Source organism: Cebus imitator, unplaced genomic scaffold, assembly GCF_001604975.1.
Source record: "Cebus imitator isolate Cc_AM_T3 unplaced genomic scaffold, Cebus_imitator-1.0 Scaffold192, whole genome shotgun sequence".
In the NCBI taxonomy this organism is placed as follows: domain Eukaryota; kingdom Metazoa; phylum Chordata; class Mammalia; order Primates; family Cebidae; genus Cebus; species Cebus imitator.
In genome coordinates, this window is record NW_016107507.1 from 1,275,298 (window position 1) to 1,296,058 (window position 20,761).

The 20,761-nt window shown below is 37.9% G+C and overlaps 1 protein-coding gene across 50 annotated transcripts in view; it reads right to left on the reverse strand.

The window, feature by feature from the left end:
• Nucleotides 1-5,640: 5,640 nt before the first annotated feature.
• Nucleotides 5,641-20,761, reverse strand: part of NRCAM (neuronal cell adhesion molecule) — a 315,528-nt gene continuing 300,407 nt past the window's right edge. For 27 of the 50 annotated variants that reach the window (XM_037745118.1, XM_037745117.1, XM_017546845.2 and 24 more), the window contains 4 exons: nt 17,055-17,186; nt 16,146-16,224; nt 7,416-7,427; nt 5,641-6,892 (listed from right to left, as the gene is read on the reverse strand). In XM_037745118.1, coding sequence (XP_037601046.1) covers nt 6,655-6,892; nt 7,416-7,427; nt 16,146-16,224; nt 17,055-17,186 — 461 coding nt within the window. In that variant the 3' untranslated portion in view covers nt 5,641-6,654. Of the gene's footprint in view, nt 6,893-7,415; nt 7,428-13,079; nt 13,142-16,145; nt 16,225-17,054; nt 17,187-20,761 lie in introns of those variants that run through there. The other 23 variants (XM_017546864.2, XM_037745137.1, XM_037745125.1 and 20 more) reach the window with 2 other exon arrangements.

A 20,761-nucleotide genomic window follows, 5' to 3' on the forward strand; every position in this document is an offset into this window, starting at 1 on the left:
AAGAAAGAAAGAAAGAAAGAAAGAAAGAAAGAAAGAAAGAAAGAAAGAAAGAAAGAAAGTGATTTGTGAGGGTAAGTAGGGTGAGGGGGCAGGGTTGAATCCTTGAGGAGAGTGAAAAGATTTGACATAGTCATTGTTGAGTGTGAGAGAAAAATAGCAGGTCCACTAGGCAGTGTTGAGAGTTGAACCATTTGAAGATGCTTATGAAACTGTAGTGACATTGACCTTTTCACGCCATCTCTCAGCCCCTAGGGGCAGGCAGGAGAAGGCAGACCGTCGATTTGCTCCTGAGTCACATAATTTCTCTGCAAGTATTTAGAAAAGACAGAAGGCCAAAGGACTTGAATGTAAAGCAGGAGTGATTCAGGTATGGACTATAAATTCTGGAGGAGGGATGGAGAAAAGGGGTAAACTGAAGGGTTGATGGAAATCAGAGGGGCAGTGGAGAGGCTGTGGTCAGGGTGAGATATGCAGACTACACAATTATGGAGGGAGAGCTGTCAAGGGACTGTACCTAGGCACTGATGGGTTCCCCATGTGAGAAACGGCAGAGCTTGTCTCCATTTCCTCACCTATTCACGCTTCAGCTCATTCCCATCTGAACCACACTCCAGGTGGTTACTTTTACTAAGGGCTCAGATGACTTTTATGTTTTCAAATCCAAGACATAGTTTTCAGTCTTCATTTTGTTTGATTTTTCAGTATAATGTGACACTGTAAACCATTCTCTGGTCTTGAAATGGTCTCTTTCACTGGCTTCCAGGACAAGTCATTGTCTTTATTTCTTCCTGACTTCAGGCTCCTGTTTACTGGTCTCCTTGAGAGGTCTGCATTTCTCTTCCTGTCCGTTATATTTGGAAGCTTCTGAGTCAGGTGCAGTCCTCAGCCTTCTTGTCTATTCTCTCTCCCTAGGCAATCTCATCCATGTCTCATGGCTTCAATTGTTCCTCATCATCTTAGAAGTTTCTCTGGAGCTGTAAGCTCAAATATCCAATTCCTACTAGTTATTTCCACTTGGATGTCTCAGGTTTTCAAACTCCTCATTTATTAGTCTGAATTTATAATGTGTCCCCAAATCGAATTCTTTCCTGACACTCCCACCTGAGTGAACCTCATGTCTGGTTAGGCAAGTCAGAAATCTAAACACCATCCTTGATAACCTCTCTTTTCCTCAACTGCTCACATCCAATCCACTGTTCCCATCAGTTTTGTTTCTTAAATATCCTTAGAATTCACTCACTCCTCTCCACCTCCAGAGCTAGGACCAGATCCACTCTCTATCATCTCTTGTCTAAACTACTGCTCAGTTTCCCAAAGGCCTCTTAGCTTCCTCCCTGACTACCTTCCAGTCCCTTCCCCACACAAAATCTCATAAGCCCCACTCCAACAAACACAAATTGGATCATACAGCCCTTGACTTAAGCCCCCTGCAGTGACTTCCCAGTTGCTGCTGCTCCTTGAATAAATACAAAAGCTTGTCCTCAAGCCCAGGCAAGGTCTGGCCCTGCATCTGCTCCAGGCACGCTGGCCTTTCTGTGCAGCAGCTCAGTCCTGCCGCCTCCTCCTTGGTTCCAACTTGTCCCAGCTCTCAGCTCACACTTCTTCAGAGATGCCTTCCTGACCACCTTGACCAGGCTGGGTTCTGCCATCATTTGCTCTCTTGGAATGGCATGCCTTCCCTCTATAGCTCTTACCTCAGTTTGGAATTGCACATTCACTTAGGTGATTATTTGACAATCACCTAAGTGAGCTGTCTGCTTACACCAGCCTCCAACCTCCATAAGAACAGGAACCACATCTGGTTTTGCTCATCTTGTATCTTCCACAGTTAGCAAAATACCTGGCATTAGAAGGTGCTCAATTTTTTTTTTTGTGTGTGTGTGGGTTTGTTACTAAGAACCATAAGATCTAAGCAGAAAGGTACCTTAGAAAACATCTGCTATCTGTCATTTTGAAGTTGAAAAGCGGAGGCTAGGTGAGGTGGGAAATTAGGCGGTTCATTTACACACCATCACACAGCTAGTTGATGGCAGTGCTGGAATGTGAATCTGCTACCCACCCTCCAGAGAGGTTGGCTGACCCTGATGGGTCATTTTCATGCCTGGTGCTGTTTTTGCCAATAGAACAAAACCAAGCTTAGTAAAGCAGAGCAGAAACTCTGTTAATAAAGAAATGCAGAAGGGAAGCTCATCCTCAAAGCATATTCTAGGGGGCAGGATGGCGGGGTGGCAAGTAAAAGGGGTTGTGAAAGGCTCTTAGGGCAGGTGGGTGAAGACTGGGGCAGGATTCCTAAAAAAAGATGGGTTCTTCCAGGATGCACAGGAGTGTGCACAGCCTTGTCTTTTGTGCTCAGCACTTCTTGTGCCTAGCAAGGTACATTTCTGCCCTCTACGCGGTGGTCTTAGCAGGGTAATGAAGCAAGAATTCAGGTCGGGGCAGCACTGCTGAGCTGGTTCGTGGTTATTGGCATCCAGCCTTCCTTTCTGTAAGCAAGCACAGCTTCGAGCACAGGTTAATTTCACAGGTTTTGAGGATTCTGAAGTAATTGGGTTTATGTTGCCGTGACAAATCCCCATCTCTTTCTGGTCCAGTGAATTTTCCACCTCCACATAGGAACTATTTATTTATTTAGTATAGATACTCTAGTAGTATTCTTTCTCTCTCTTTTCTTTTTTAAGGAAAAATAAGAGGTGTCTATGCTTAAACTGTGCTTTTTTGGGGGGTTAATATACCATCACAAAATATCAAGCCATTGGCAGATAAAAGAGAACACTCTGGAGAAGAGGAAGATGCCATTTTAAGGATGTGCCTCTCCTCATCCCTGCTGACTTGCAGCAGTGATAGAGATGCCGAATAGGACCTAGGAGGCACACTTCTCCTTCCTCTGCCCCTCCAGAACCTCCCCAGCCACAGGCATTAGGAGGAAGATTAACAAGACTCACAGGGACACGTGCTTGCTCTCTGGAAGCTGTGGACTCGTCAGAGAAAGCTGCAAATCCCATTTCCCCCTGTTGCAGCAGGCAATTATTTTTGCATGATCAGATCACAAGCTGATTATAAAACTGATTTGCACTGTGTCCAGAGGCTGCTTTTTCCTGCAAGCAGGTTTCTCTTCCACTGAATAGAGCAGGGGGGCCCTCTGGTGGTAATCTGTAGGAAAATCTCCTGAGCAGGAGGGATATGCTTAATTTGGGTGAGAATTCTTCCTATTCTTTTCCCTTGCCTCCACAAGCCTTTTCCAAAATCAGCCATTAGGTCCTGGCACAGTGGCTCATGCCTGTAATCCCAGCATTTTGGGAGGTCAAGGCGGGTGATCACTTAAGGTCAGGAGTTTGAGAACAGCATGGCCAACGTGGCAAAACCCCCGTCTCTACTAAAAATACAAAAATTAGTTGCGTGTGGTAGTGTACGCCTGTAATCCCAGATACTTGGGAGGCTAAGGCATGAGAATCACTTGAACCAACCTGGCAGGCAAAGGCTGCAGGGAGTGCCTCTGCATTCCAGCCTGGGTGACAGAGTGAGACTCTGTCTCAAAACGAAACAAACAAAACAAAATCAGCCATTAGAGGTAAGCCATGACTGTTGTAAGCCATCTGAACGAGAAGGTTCATACCATCAATGGACCAATGCTTTTTGGGGTCAAGATTGCATTTCTTCAGCTATGCTTTTGCTAAAAATCCCCAGGACTCATGATGTGAACAAAGCTATGGACTGTGAATTTGGCGCATGTTGTAGAGGGGAGGGGAGGCCCTGATGTGTTGTTCTGAAGTGAGTGACAGACATGCCTGCCCTCCGGGTGGAAACACCAAGCTCTGTATAGCACTTTACAGTTCACTTATATAACATGTGATCCTAATCACCATGGAGGAGGGCAGCTCTGAACCAGCAGGAGGTCTCTTAGGTGTGAGGCTGGGACAAGGGGGCTGGAGAATAAGGGGCAGGTGGTGGAACACGGGAACATGCGGGGCCTTGGCTGTTTGCAGAGCCCAATGAGTTTGAGATTAGAAGAATGAGGGTGGAGAGAGGGGAGAGGATGGCATACTTCCGATACTTGTAGTGTCCAAACTGTCTCTTCAGACAGGAGAGTTTAGAAATCCAAGTCGCAGGTACCAGGAACCAGGCTTTGGGAAAGGAGGCGTTGCCTGATTTCTTGAACCTTTCTCAAAAGGCTGGGAATATCTTGTCCTGTTTTTCATTCAAATGTTTTTGGTATGTCCTATTTTATTAGATCTGTTTTATATTTAATTTTCTCTGCATAGAACAGCCCTCTGGAAGTAAAAATCAAAATGTTCACCATTTTAAAACCTTAGGCAATATACGCTTGAAAAAGTTAAAAATCACAAAGAGATCAAGACTGTTTAATAGTTACTTTTTTTTGAGGGAAATCCAGTCACATTTGCCTGTACCGTACATACACCATTACTTGGACATTCACACTCCACTGGGAACATGATAAATTACAAAAGAGAGAGGAACTTTTAAAACCACATTTAATTTTTAATACAAAATCTGTTGCACTATTACAGAAGTGACCCTTTCATGCACAGATAAATTTAGTATCTACCAGTCTGGAAGAGGAAAAACTGTATTTTTATTGTTCTCCCAAAATATTGGCAAATTTAAAGTAACTTTTAATCTTTGTGCTCTCTGATGCCAAGGCAAACCTGTTTTGTCTTTTTGTATTTTCAGTAGACAAGTTGATCTGTGAAAAGCGAATATAGAAACATGAAAGTATTTAGGGCCATCTTTACCTGGGATCACTTTAAACTATGCTTTACCTACATATATCAAAGACGCCCGGTGACTAGGCCTACTGTGCCCCATAGGCAAAGCTCTGATGATTTCATCTAGAAATCTGCTGTCGATATGTAGAAAAATTCACTATTTCAGTTTCACAGCAAAAAAGGCAGGGGGAGAGGGGAACCCAACAGGTATTTAAGTAGATGCTTTCCAATCCCATTCACTGCATTAATTAGCTTACTTCTTATACAGTACAACATAATCACTGCAGTTTTATTTGTATGTAACACCTATAAGCATATAGCATCTACACTTTAAGTGTATTTACAAATTCAACAAAATATCTACATATAAAAAGCTTTACTTAAAATTAAACTTGATGCAAGTTATGAGAAACCAATTTATTGGCAAATGAAACCGAGCATTCCTTCAACCATAGGTTGTTATAGATTTTCATACTTGGAGGCAACCCATTTGATAGATATTGTTTATGAATATGATAGAAGATATATTTACTTTTTAAACTGCAGATGTAATCCCTTGGACCACTGGCCTTTTAAGCACTTGTCAGATTTCTTAGACTCTGAAATGTGTCTGTAGCAATTTGCATACACATTGCTTAATGCTGCAGAGTTTTGAACTCAGATAGGTAAAGTCTTGGAGAATAATATATTACTGTTGGCATGCTATTGTATGCCAACAGTAATATATTACATGCTATTGTATGCCAACAGTAATATATTTGGTGATGGAATAACTTAATTTTTAAAATTAATTTTCTAGCATGTAGACACCTTTCTTACTGAATGTAGCAGAAGCCATAAAGGACCATAAAATCATTACGTGCTTCAGTTGGTGACAAAGCTTTTCTTTTTATGCTTATGAGGAAATGCTATTTCAAATAAGCTGTCTCATTATTTTTATTTTCATGTTTCCTTCTTTTCCCAGCATTGCAGTTTTCATGAACTCTGCTTTTTAAAAGTTGCTTTTTGACAATGACAGTAATCTAGGACTCAGAATGGACTGGAGCAGCTAATACAGAATGCAGTATGTTATGGAATGCTTAATGTCTGAAGGCACTATATGTGTCTTGCCCTGTGTTCTCTGGAGTAATGTTTGAAATTTAATTTGAATGACTTGTTTTTGATTCTTTCAGTATGGCACAGATGCCGAAATGCATTGCAATACACATTGTTTATGCCTAAAAACAACGGAACACAGAAATGATGTACAAAGTAGAATACTGTGCTGCTGTAATGCCTGGAAGATTAAGAAGCCTACGGAGTAACAGGAGCCAAGAGCAGGTAATAGTTCTCAGTAAGCATCAGCAATGCGACTGTCATAATGAACTCATTTAGCAAGTATATACTGTACATACTGTTCCTAACAGTCTCCCAAAAAGACTAACGACAGCTAGACATAGAGTTACCAGTTTCACAACAATGTCCACAAAGACATTGAAGTCCTAGAGAATACTACAGTAACACTCTTGACAATGAAAACGGAATTCATATTTAGGGGTTCAGCTGAGGATAGTATAAACAAAGTATCAAACCATGTTTTCATAACATACACGTGTATGTCCTTTAAATGTGGAGCATTTTTCATGCATCATATTGAGTTGTATCCTGAAGAGGAAATAACAGGATCTGTTGGTGATGTTGCATTATTTTTTCTCAGTTCTGAGGAAATCAAGAATACCCATTTTGAATGAAAAAGTATGCACTTTGCATTCCAGTTCACATTAACATATCATTTGACTGAGTTATGTTTTTGCTTTAACTATTCTCATAATATTAACATACAGCAGAAAACACACTCTCTACCCATATGTTCATAGTATGAGAGGGCTGACGAACAAGTGCTTAGGATAAACATTCTAGAGAAACGGAATATTGGCAAAGAGCTTAAAAATTAAACAAAGGAATTCATGGCATTGACAGGAGAAGGTGCCTCTGAGCTTTCGTTTCCTTCAGCCGGCTCTTTCTCCTTCTTACCACTGTATTGTCCAATAAAGGAGCCATCCTCATTGAACTGACCGTTCACCCCTTCTCCATAGTCAACTAGGCTGTCATCACTGTCTTCTTTTTTCACAGTCCTGTCTGAAGGAGTTCGACTTCCTTTTTTCAAAGGCTTGTGGTCTTCCGCGTCACTGGAAGAAAGAGAAAACATTTTTGTCAAGATTGGCATTTAGTAACATTTTCTGTTTTTAAAGATCATACATGCAAATTATGAGAAAGCGTTTGGAGTCCTGGGCTTCTCTGACCAATGACGAGGGTGAGTTGGAATGGAAATTAGGAGCAGAAATGGTTGAATCATGAAGTCCTCAGTGGAGTGGATGGCTCCCAATTGTGCATGTTAATTTCAATGACAAATTCTGATTCCTGAAGTGAAAGCAATCCAGAAATAATCACAAGCATTAAATAAGAAAGAATTGAGAAAAGTAGAAAAATCATCACTATTTTGAATTCAAAAAGGCAAAAGCTTATGGCAAATAGAGAAGTTAGTATGTTAAACTGCAAACTATCTCTGATTCCTTGGATGTGAATGGAGCATGATTTTGGTTAAGTGTGAAATATGGATTTTTTTTTTCTGAGACAGAAGGAGAAGCAAAATCCTGCATTTCAAATAATTTTGTTATCAATGCAGGCCAGACTGGTAAACTTCAACCTTACCTTTCAAGAGACCTACAAATCCCATTAAAAGGATGCAGAAGAAACAAATGAAAATAGCCTAAGAAGAAAAGCAAAATCCTTATACTGATAGCACACAGTATTTTTTTTTTGGTAAGAATTTTAGTTAATGAGTAAATATTTATTAATCTGGAAAGAGACACACTTTAACTTAAAAGCACTACATTTGTACTATGAATGGCATGCCAATATATTCTAAAGAATGTGAATGATTCCAAACATGTAATAGCAAACCCTTCCTATGCTCATGTTAACCCCTCAGCTCCCTTCTCCTATGTGTGTTATGTAGCCTGACCATGTTGGATGGGAATCTGAGGAGTGTACCTTAATATGACTTTATAAGATTCCATTATTATTCTTTTTTGCTTATTTCTCTGTTGAACCCTTAAGCACAATTTCTGAAGTCAAAGAGTAATCATTATGTTTTAGACTGTTCACCCATATGGTCAAATAACTAGTTGTGCACATTGACCTATTTGTTAATAGGTAACATTTGGGAAAAAAAATAGAAAAAGTCAATGATAGGATCCAACATTTTGTTTTCTTTCAAAAAACAAAAATGCAAGGTAAAATAGGAAATATATACAGTATTAGCAAAAATGGAAAAGCCTTAATATACAAAAGGTATCACTGGCTGCAGTATTTAATCTAGCAGTTTGTGCTAAGTCTTTACTGCTCCCTCTGTTTCAGTGACTTTTCTTTTCTAGCCAAGATACAAATATTTCAAGATCTATAAGTATACTGGCTCTTTTGACAATAACTTTTACTAGGGATTTCAATTTTTCTCCAAGAAGAAAATCTCCAAACTGAGAAAAAATGCTAGCATAATATAACAGTGGCACATGCCATTGAAAACAACCTGTTTCAGTAATACACGATTACTTGCTGCAAACTGAATTAGCTATAATATCACCACTGCTAATAAACAACTGGAAAGCTATCATCTTGGGGTGGGCTGTGCTTGGGGGAATTTCAGAGGACAAAGCATTGAGTGCCTAATCTGTTATGAAAATAGCTTACACAGCATCCCTGGGGTTTAATTATTAAGTACTTCCTGTGAAATATAGCCCCTGTTCTGGTGCGACTGTTAATTCAGCTGAAGAGTTCAGTAATAGGCAGAATTTTGCCACCTGGATTCAATGGTTAGTCGTATTCTGCTTTGTAGGACTAGCATCCCAAGGAATACACTACTGGAAGTTGCCATCTGTATCATTTCTTTGGTCTAGCCATCTATCCACCCATCCCTTCATCCAATAAGTGCTTATTGAGTGCCTACACTAAGACAGACTGTTCTAGGCACTGGGAATATAGCAGCAAACAAAATAGACTAAAACCCTGACCTTATTTTTAGGGAGGAAAATACAATTAACAATCTACATAATACAAATTATGTGTATTTTATGTCAGGGGATGATTAGCACCATGCAAAGTAGAGAGCTGAGTAAAGATGACAGAAGGTGTTGGAGAAGGGATGAAAAGTTGGCATTTAAATAGGATGTCCAGGAAGGCCTCATCAAGCAGTGATATATGGTCAACAACTTTAAAAGAGTGGATTTAGTAGAGTGGACAGCTGGAGGGAGAGCAGTTCCTGCAGGAGTAACAAGCAGTATAAATGCCTTAAGGTGAGGGCAAGCCTGGCATGTTCCAGGAACACTAAGGAGCTTGGTGTGGCTGAATTGAGACAGACGGGGCGGGGGGGGCGGGGGGAGAGAGAGAGAGAGGCAGAGAGAGACAGAGAGACAGAGAGAGAGACAGAGAGACAGAGAGAGAGACAGAGAGAGAAGTAGGAGTTAAGGTAAGCAGGGTGGCAGGGCTACACCAGGGCCTGTGGGACTTTGTAACAATGCTGCCTTCATCTCTGAGATAGGAAGCCCTAGGAGGGTTTTCAAAGAATAAGTGACATGCTCTGACTTACATTTTAAAAGCACTACTCTGTTATCAGTGTTGAGAATAGCCTTCCTTAGAGGGCTGGGGTTAGTAAATTAGGCCATGCCCGTTTACTACATAATGTCTATGGCTGCTTTTGCACTACAATAGCAGAATTGCAGAGTTGCAGCAGAGACTATGTGGCCTGTGAAGTCTAAAATATTTAGTTGGCCGACCTCTGCTCTAGAGAGTCAGGGGAGAATATTACAACGATCCAGGAGGAAGATGACTGTGATTTGGACCACAGTGGAACACTGGAGATGGTATAAAATGCACAGATTATGAACATGTTTTGCAGGTAGACCCAACAGGATTTTCTGATGGATTAGATATGGAGTAACAGAGAAAAAGATGGTGCCGGGATTTTTGGTCTGAGCGACAGGAAGCTTGGAAGTGCTGTTACTATGGAGTGAAGCCTGTTGAGAGGGGAAAATCAATGGTTCAGTTCCGGGAATATTAAAGTTTAAATATATCATGAGAACTACTCCTTTAATCATTTTATGAGGCTAGTATAACACTGATATCTAAAACCAACAAGATCACTTTAACAAAGTAAAATTACAGGCTAATCTCATTCATGAACATAGATGAAAAATCCCCAAACAAACTATGACCAATCAAATTTAGCAATCTACTAAAAAGATAATATTTCATATCCAGGTTGGGTTTATTCCAGGAATGCAGATTTATTTTAGCATTAAAACATCAATTCATATAATTCATCATTTTAGCAGAAGAAAATAAAAATATCTATGATAATCTCAGCAAATTTAGAAAGAGGTATATGAAAAAATTCGACACCCATTCATGATAAAAACATTAGGAATAGAATGTATTTTTATTCCTAACCTTAGGAACATATTTATTTTTAACATGAAGGAAGGAATAGAATCCTTCAATAACCTGATTAAGGTAGCTATAAGAAACCTACAGTAAACATCATCCTTAATGGTGAACATTGAAAACTTTGTTTAAAATCAGAAATAATAATGATGATGGCTGCTGCCACCACTTCTAATCAAAACTGCATTAAAAGTCCTAAGCAATTTGATAAGAAAAAGAAATAGTTGAAAGGAAGCTATCATTATTGATAACTGATAAGACTGTGTATGTAGAAAAGCAGAAGAATCAATAGGTAAATGTTAGAATAAAAAGAGAGTTTAATAATGTTGCTTTATACAAGATTAGCATAACAGTCAATTTTACTTATGCTCTTGCAATTAGGAAATAAAATTAAAATACTATTCCATTTCTAATACCATAAATATGAAGCATATAAAGACAAATCCAACAAGCTTATGTGTAAGACCTCCAAAGAAAATAAAAGTTTTATTCAGAGTTATTAAAGATCTGAATGAATGGAGGAATATTCCACATCCATGGATGGGAGACTCAAATACAGTAAATATGTTAACCTTCCCCATATTTCCCTTTAGCTGCAATTTATTTCTGGTAAAAGCTCAGCAGGTTTTTATATGGATCTTGGCAGGCTGATTCTAAGATGTACAAATAAAAGAAAAAGGCTAAGAATATTTAAAAGGCTCTTGAAAAAGACAAGTAAAGTTAGAGAACTGAACCTAGCATGTATCAAGACTTATTAAAACCTGTGTTATTAAGACAATATAGTTTTGGTGCAGAGATAGACAGATTGACCAGTGGAATGGAATACAGGGTATTGAAACTGGTGGAAGATATTTTCATTGGCTTTATTCCTACATCATATTTTTATGCTATCGTAAGAAGAATAATTTTTAAAATCTTATTTTCCAATTGCTTGCTGGTTGGTAGCCAGAAATATAGTAGACTTTTATGTTAATTTTGTGCCAAGCAACATTACTAAACTCTCTCATTATAGTATTTGCTTTTTGATTCATTTGGGTTTTTACATACAAAATCATATCAGTTACAGTTAATGACCAGCGAAGAAGGGGCTCCCCCAAAGCATCCATTCATTCCAGCTTAACGGTTGTGGCAGAGGAGAGAATGAACAGCAACACAGGCCGTGCTTGAAAGAAGAGAAGAAACTGGGATCCTCCCTCCTCTAACAGTCTTTCCAGAAAAAGCCATTCAAAGGCAGCGAGATCTTTTTAAGTCCAGTCTTTGTTAAGTGTTGTGATATATCTTACTGTAATAATTAGAATCTGGCTAAATGAGAAAAAATTATATAAGTCATAGGAACAGTGCTGGCACATGGTTTGTGTTCAACAAGTTTAAGTGTCCATCTCCATCAACCTCTTCTCTCTACTCCAGGCCCCTATTTCAGACAGATTTGTTTTTTCTAAGAAATACCTTGTGTAACACACACACAGAACTTTCGAGATGTGTTAAGTGGTTACGCCTCTGTGTGACGCACTGTATTAGGGCTTGCCTTTTTCAACTCCAAGATGAATTTTGTAACTAAATAGTAAATAATATTCTGCTTTTGTCATTGTATTCAGTGAAATTTCCATGTCAAGTTTAAATATGCAGGGGAGTTTCCCAAATGAGATGAATTAAGAAGTCACAGAAGATGATTTAAAAGTCATATAGATATATATGACTCTCTCTGTCTCTCTCTTTTATATTTAGTGGTGTAGTGGTCAAAGCTTTATAAAACAAGTAAAAATTCATTCACATTTTAATGAGAATGTTTAAGGTGGTGTGTATCAGGTATCAATTATTAGTTCTGGCTATCAAAGGTTGAATGGATTTCAAAATAAGATATATATAGCTACAACATATCCAGTATATAAGTATTGATACAATATCCAGTATATTCTTGATACTTATATTCATGAATCAAGATCATTGTGCAGTGGAAAGAAATGTTCCTATCACAATGCTAACACTGCATGACTTTCCCTGGGAAGACTCTCTGTGCCACCCTCCTTCTATGCTGCTCACCTGGCGTCAGCTTCCTGCTCCTGTTCTCTTGGTACCTTAGTTATATCTCTTCTATAGCACTTTTCACACTCTGGTCATTGTTCCTTTACTTCCCTGCACCCATCACTAGGCTATAAATGCCCAGTGTGGAACCATATCCTATTGGTTTGAATATTCCCAAAGCCTGGCATACAGTAGGCACTCAATAAATACTGGCAGAATGAGTTCACTGTAAAATAATGAGGAGACAGTGGGTATTTTAGAAATTAAAGAAAAATTTGAACATAAATTTCATTCCCTCTTAGTTTCATGATGGCAGCCAAAGCACTGTAATATATCCTTTCCTTTCTCTTACCCTAAGAATAAATTTTTAGGGAGTTCAAATTGTTTTTCAACAACAATTTGTTCAGAAGTGTGCACATCCATTAAATCCTACTGAGTAAAATTTGGCAACAGCAGTTAAATCTCTGATAATTCTGTCTGATTATCCTGTTGTTACCACCCTCCCATGGCCAAACCACATTGCACCTCTAGTGACATTCATGACCCAAATACTCTTTCCTACCTACTCTCTGAAAGTCCATTATTATTCTGCTCACAAACCAGTTCATGTTTTGTTAGCAAAATAACTCTAATCTATATGACAAATGTGCCACATCTTGGTATCATTCAAGCCTTATAAGCATGGGTTAGCATGCTTGCCACAAGCCCATGTTCACATGAATGACAAGATTCGTGTGGCAAGAGCCACCTATTATGTAGTAAGTTATGAGTTCAAGTAACATGGGCATATGGTTTATGACCTAGGTTTATTCTGGTCTTAAGGAAAATGGATCTAAAGAATAAAAAAATACTTACACTGTTGGTTGCATTGTTTCTCTGATTTTTCTATATGCTAGTAAGGATGCAGATCCTACTGTCTGTATAATTAAAGAAACAAACAAAGAAAGCTGCAGGCTTCCACCAGAGGGTAACTGCTTGGGGGTGGGTGTCAGAGTAAGGGCACAGGGTTATAGCATATAATCACATTTGGCCACCAGTGAGGTTCTATCCCTCTTTGCACTATAAAATATCATCTGGCTCAGAGCCAGTCATGTAGAAAAGGTTTCATCCTCAGACTAGATAATCAGCAGATCAGAAATGGGAATTAATTTACACTTATTTTGTGTATATCTGATCGGCATAATAATTGCTTTTGGAATGAAAGACAGTGAGAATCCATAAATAATACAGAGCTCAAAACTTACAGAAGGTGCAAAGTAGAGACAGGACCCTGGTGATTTCAGGAAGTGAATGACACTTAAATGTATTATTAAAAATAAAAGATTCTGTTAATAAGCAGTTGGAACTGTTTTCATTAATCACAGCCTCTAAGATAATAAACATTTTTGGATTTCTTTAAATAAAAAATAAACCAAAGGGAAAACATTCTGAGGTAGTGTCAGGAAATCAAAGGACAAAGCCCTGTCTTTGTAAATCAAAGTAAAAAAACTGGTTGGAATTTTGGGGAAGTGATTTTGCTGTGGGATTGTCCTTATGAACTTTTAGTTTCATTTTAAAAATTACATTATTGAGTTATGTTGCGAATTGAAGACACCCATCAGAACCTTATTTCCCTTGGCACCTCCCAAATTTACACCATTACACGTATGACAAGTGTACAGGTGTTTCTGTCTTCCTGTCAATTGGGTTTGCACTCAATAAGCCCAAACAAAAAGTCTTTCTTTCCTGAGAAACTAAGGCCTAACTAAGCTAAAGACAGCTATCTGAAAACACTTCACCAACACAGTACATATAAATTAACACTAAGACAAAGAAATATGTCCAAATAGATGTAAACACAGTGATTATGAGGCCAGTAACCAAATACTTGCTATGTACTGCTCCAGACAGAAAATTATATTAAAGTTGTTAGAAGATGGCTTGTAGAAGAAAATACAAATCACAGAACTATGAATCACAGGCAATGGCCGAGCTGAAAGTAAAACTAACAGTCTTTTAATTCCAAGCTTGTTCATAAAAGTCAACCTCCATTTTTTTTTTATAGTTCCATGAGGGTTCATGTGCAAGTTTGTTATGTGGATACATTGTGTAGTGGTGGGGTTTGGGCTTCTAGTATACCATCACCCAAATATCAACCTTGATTTTAATCAAGTTTTAATGGAGTAGGCAGCAGTTTTCTGGGAAAGTCACATGACCTCACATCATAACCTCAGATCACATCGCTATAATGGCAAGTTGATGTTTGAGCCCCACATGGTGAGCAGTACATTGCCAGATTCATTGACACATGATAATGTAGAATAGGAACCCATCACCATGGAGAATGTATGAAGAACAATGGCTTATTTCCAATTCATGCAAATACATGTTTTTTCCAGGCCATGTTAAGACTTTGCTTCATCACAATAAATAAGGGAGTGGTTTGCATATCCTGTAGAGAATTATAGCCACAAGAACTCTAAAAATAAGAAGTTATTTAGTAATTGTCAGCTTACCTGCTTTATAGGAGAAACATGTATAAGGGTGAATTATTTCAGCAAAGCTCTAGTCATCCAGATGCCCTAGGTTATGGGCTTCTGTAGGCTGCTCCAATTTGTTACAAAAACCTCTTGGGTGAATGAGTGTGGATGCTGCATGAGGTTTTTATACACTTTCAGCTCCAGAACCAAATTCTGACATCAAGACAAGCCTAGCTAGGCATTTTTCTGTACCATGAGATACAGAAATTCTGAGGACTTTTTGAAAACATAGTTATCTCTCTTTAAGAGATCAAAATATAAAAACTTAGGGGCTGAGATAAAGGAAAAACACAGGTATCTGCACGGAAATTGATATGAAAACAATTTTATTGAAAATATATGTCTTTTTCTCAATCAGTTCTCTATTTTTCATCCTTAGCATTGTGTCACATGAAAGTATGATATTCTATGACACCGACATGATAGTGACATGGAAAAACCAAAAATGAGCTCTAGAGACAAGTAAAACTTAACATAAATATCTTCTCTACAAATGTTGCCTTGTAATCACAATAGTGAAATATTTTATTTCACCTAAAGCCTCTTCATCTTGCAAACAATGTCTCAAAATGGGCTAATGCATAATATAAGAGATTTTATATAAGCAAGAGGCTTCTAAAAAGAAAAAAACAAGGTACAAAATGTATTTTTAAAAGGCATACTTTTAAAATAACAAAATCCCCACATTTTATTCTAATAAATACATATTTTGTTTGTTTTTAAACAAATGTAAAATAATCTTTTCTTTCAATTGAAAAGATATATCTTTGTTTAAAGAAAATATTTTTTAAAAATTTAGCACATAGGTTATATTAACATTTTCCCTTAATGATGGAGTCAAGCCAGAATGTATTATCAAAGTTCTGTAACATGTTGCCCAGAGGGCTATGATATTTCTTAATAATTAACAGCTTCTAAAACAATCTAGTCACCATTTCATGATTAATGGGCAAGGGTATAGGTATTGTTTAGGAAAACTAGCTTCAAATTCTAGATGAGAAAGTCTGTTCACATTGGTTTTATTACAGCGTGTTTAGAAAATGACAAGTATAGTTTTCTTTACAATGCAGGCTTTGGAGGGTCTTCTCTGTTGTTTTAATGCTCATAGTAACACACTGGCTTTGCTAGATTGATCAGCACAGCATGGGCCTATGGAAAATGTGACAAAGTGGGAGACATTCCACCTCCAAAATCATGACTAAAATAAAAATTTATTTTTTTAATGAAAAATGAAAATGTTTGACCATGAGGAACATGTAAACACTGAGACATGGAAGTATCCCTAAACTTACATTTGAGAAAAATATGAGATGCCAGGCAGAGCATGTCCTGGCCAAGTTCCATTCTTGGGACTGTGTTGGTGTAGGCAGGGAAGATGAAGAGCAGAGAAGCAGGGGCTCACCTGTATTCTCCAAACGTCCCATCGTCTTCCTTCATAGGCTGGATTTCAGGGTCAGCATGGGCATCTTCCTTTTCTTTAACTAAAAATTTCAAAAAGATATTATTATCTACTGATCTTGTTTTTTCTTATTCAAAGTCCATAAGAGTATTCTTTGAGATATATACAGCAGTGAAAAATAATTCTATACACAAGTAGATGTTGTAAAATCATATATAGTGGCCATGCATACATTCTGGTGTTTTAGTTATTTTTGAGGCAGCCCAATAGAATGTACATTTGTTAATACATAAAGTTGACTAGTCTCTCACTTGATAAAGAAATAATATTTAAGTTTCTAAGATTTTCCCCTACTTTACCAATCTATTTAGTAGCTATATTAATGGTTGCAAATTGTTTTTGTAAGTCTATTCTTTCACAGATTTTTTTTTCTTGTCACTGACGGGAAAATGGTCAGGTAAAGAAAATATAAATTTAATGGACCCACTAAATTGAATAAACCATTAACCTTACAGGGAAAGCAATGTTACACATCACAATATCAAGACTATCAAGACTTAGTTCATATATTACTTCCTCTGAAAAACTCTCTACGCACCTTCCCCCCACCTCTCCTCTTGACAAATGGTTTTAGGTGTTACTTAGGCATCCATAACTATGTGCAGTCTAAGAGTAAACTCAATAATGTTTTCAGAGAACACATTGATTTACTCCTCCAAATGCCTTACGATCGTTGACAATGTTAAACTGCCATTATATAAAATGTGATCAAAAGTCATTTGAAGAGAAATTCCAAACTCATGGCTCTGGGAAGACATGATATTACAATCTACATGATTACCCCATGATTTCTTTTTAGTTTAATGGATTATCATGTAGCATTACAAAGCAATTTTAATGTTTCTTTCTTACCTGGATATTTACCACCTTTGTTTCTTCTGATGAAGCAAACAATCAGCAAAATTAAGATAAGGAGAGCGACAGCACACATTAGACCAATGAACCAGCCCTGAGTTGCAATATCCACCTGCCGGCTTGCCATCGCTGGAAAACAAATCGACGGTGTTGGTGGCAATAGGTTAAGGGGAGATGGGAACTGCTGCAGTCTCTTAGAGTAAAAATTGTCACATTATGTGAGCTTTCATGTATTTGACATGTGGCTCCAAAGTAGGATCTGCCAATTATTAATTGGGAATTATATAAATACTTAACTTTGAAAAACCTTCACTCATTAAAAAATTCAAATAGAGAAAGCTGAATAATAATATTAAATGCTAACAAACTCTGGTGAACATTGTGTTCAGTTATTCTCACTAAATATTCTCAATAAAAACATATTCCTAAACCGAATAAAGTATTCACTGTTTACAGGATACATTTTACATTAAGTACATTGAGAAAAATATAAAACTGAGTATTAAACAGAAAAGGATGTATACATATAATTGAGTATTTTCTCTTCAAAGGCACTGCTTTTAGAGGTTAAACTGTCATTGCAAGGCTGTTCCCATTTTCAGTATTTAAAAAAGACCTGTTAAAAAAGAAAATGGTCCATATAAGAAACTTCCCAGATCAGGGAAACAACTGTATTGTTTTATATAACGTCTCAACTGGCACCCAAAATATTACTTAGATTTGTTATTCACCTCATTCACAAGAGTTGGTTCTGAGTGGAAATTTCTGAAAAACCAAATTCACCCTCAAAGAGTCAATATTTGTTATGGCTAAGGATCCATTCAAAAGGCTGGAGTATCTCTTGGTCAGTGACACCATTATTTGCCTAAGTGACCAGTTTGAAAAGAAACTACTCGCTTATGTGTATACATATCCTTTCAGTTGCATCTATTCTGTTTGAGTAAATAAATGTGAAGCCTCTTATTCCATCAGTCACAATATGCAAAACTTCTAAGAAAACCACAGAATAACTAGCATTTTGGATATTATTTAAAAGTATCAATCTTATGGGAAAAAGTGCAGCATCATTGGCTATTCAGACATGCCCATGCGGATTTGCTTAAATTAACTGGTATAAATTCTTTTTTTAAAAGACCTTTATTTTCTCTCTTTTGACCATAATCAATATAAAACATTTTCTTCTTTTGACTCCATAAGCAGGTTTATATCATGCTTTTAATTTGGCTGAATTTCTTCTGAATATATTTTACATGGTTGAGTTAGGTGTGTGTGATCTCTGGATGCAGAAATAAACATGACTACGCATATCCCAGGTTCTGCTACTGTTGCAAAAATAGCATCTCATTGCCTTTTTTTCTCCATATGAAATTTAGGGAGAAAAAAGGAAATGCTAAAAATCAAGTGTGAAGAGGAAGGTAAAAAAATATGGACATATGTAGAAGAAATAAAATGAGAAGCAAAAATACATTATTTGAAAAACAAGTCAAAAGCTGGTAGCCTTTTCCCAATAGGCCCTTGTGCCTCATTAGTTAGAGAAGTTTTGAGCTGTATCGAAGCCACACACAAGTAAAGCACCAGGTTAGGTAGTTTCCCCTTTCCATACACATGCCATAGTCATGATGATGAAGATGAAGACAATGGTAATAACACTGACAGCTAACATTTGTGGACCCTTACCATAGGCTAGGCACTGTGCTGAAGGTATACCTCATTTAATCTTTACAACAATTCTCTGAGGTAGGCATCAGGAATAAATCCATGCCCAAGGAAGATAAAGAACTTGCCCAAGAGTTGGAGCAACCTGTGTCTGACTGACTCCAGAGAATATGCTACTAGTCATTATATTATATTGCTGTCACGCATTCCTAAAAACAATCCAGACATCAAACCTGCACAAGTCTTAAGTTAAAGAATAAAATGCCAGAGAAACTTCCTATTCTGAGACAGGCAAAAAGGTGTCAAAACTCCATCATTACATCCTCTTTGGCAATATCTTTCTTTCAATTAATGCCTGGTCTTTCTGTGCTTTTTCTCCAAAACTGAACCAAATACCAAATGGCATTAAGTCTCTTAAGCATTTGATTAAAGTTAGAGTTCTTGTTTTTAGTGTGCTGATTTACAGCCTTGTCATAAAAAGATTCAGCATTTACATTTTTCATCTAATTAAATGCAACTAAAAAGGGAAAAAATAAGATACTCAGGTTCTAGTGCAGATATTGCTCTACAAGGATGGTGACTGCCAAAATTGACTGGCAGCTTGCTGCTATGCAACCATGAAAAAAATGGATGGATGTTTGATGGGTGGTAAACAAACATCCAAGCTGAATTTCTGCCTCTATGTCTAAAGAAAAAAAGGATTGAATATTTCACTGCCCTATTATTTAAAATAGTCAGGCACAATATGGTAATAGGTACATGTGTGCACACACACAGTCACATTCAGACACACACAAGTGCACCAGAAATTGACATAAAACAGAAATTGTGTAAATGTAAATAACAATTTCGATTGATTTTCCATCAATAAAAGAAAAGATTTAAATTGCAGAATGATTAAAAGAGGCTTCAAGCTTTCTTAGGACAATCTAAAATCATCTGGGACATACAAATCCAAGCCATAACCACCATCATGCATAACATACACACACACACACTCACACACACACACACACACACACACACACACACACAGAGAGAGAGAGAGAGAGAGAATTAAACCTATGGGGCTTTTCCTTCTAGAATCAGTTTCAATGGGTGGGTATCACCCATTGAAGGGCTGGGTAGGGCTGGGTAGTAGAGTAAAAGAGAATCTTCATTATCTGAATTTTTTAACAATAAGATTATATTCATGTATTATTTGAGTAATCCGCAAAATGATAAATTAAACACATATAAAGAACATGAAAATAGAAAATAAGGCAGAAGAATGAGATTTGCTTTGTTTTCTGGAAGTCGGCTTTACAACAGTCTTCTGCTCTGGCATCGTTTGCTGTCATGGATAATCCATGCTCTGTGGTAGGAGGTCTCTGAGGAAAACCCTCTTGAGTCCTCAGAACCGCAGAATCAACATGGAAGAGGCAGGGTGAGGGAAATGGTTATTTGTTCTATACCATTTATGAAGAATGCACTATGGATGAAAATGTCCTGTTCAAATGCTTAGAAATGTTTAGGAAGAGCAAACTGTGACCTTAACCAACATTTGGAGACAATTGACAAAAACTCTTGGGTCTAGTGAAAACAAATGTTTTAAATCCTTTGTGATGATAAGAGAGACTGGGTAATTGAGGGACAGAGGTAAAAGAGGAAGGAGGGGAGGTGGATGGTGTTAATGAGAGGTCATACCTGGTCATACCAGATGGGGTGGCACTAATGAGAGGTCAAATGGGGGCAGGGAGTGGGGCTAATGAGTGGTCATAACAGACGAGGTGGCGGTAATGAGTGGTCATACCAGACGGGGTGGCGGTAATGAGTGGTCATACCAGGTGGGGTGGCGGTAATGAGTGGTCATACCAGGTGGGGTGGCGGTAATGAGTGGTCATACCAGGTGAGGTGGCGGTAATGAGCGGTCATACCAGGTGCAGTGGCAGTAGCGGTAATGAAAGGTATACCAGATGGGGTGTCGGTTATGAGTGGTCATACCGGGTGGGGTGGCGGTAATGAGTGGTCATACCAGGTGGGGTGGCGGTAATGAGTGGTCATACCAG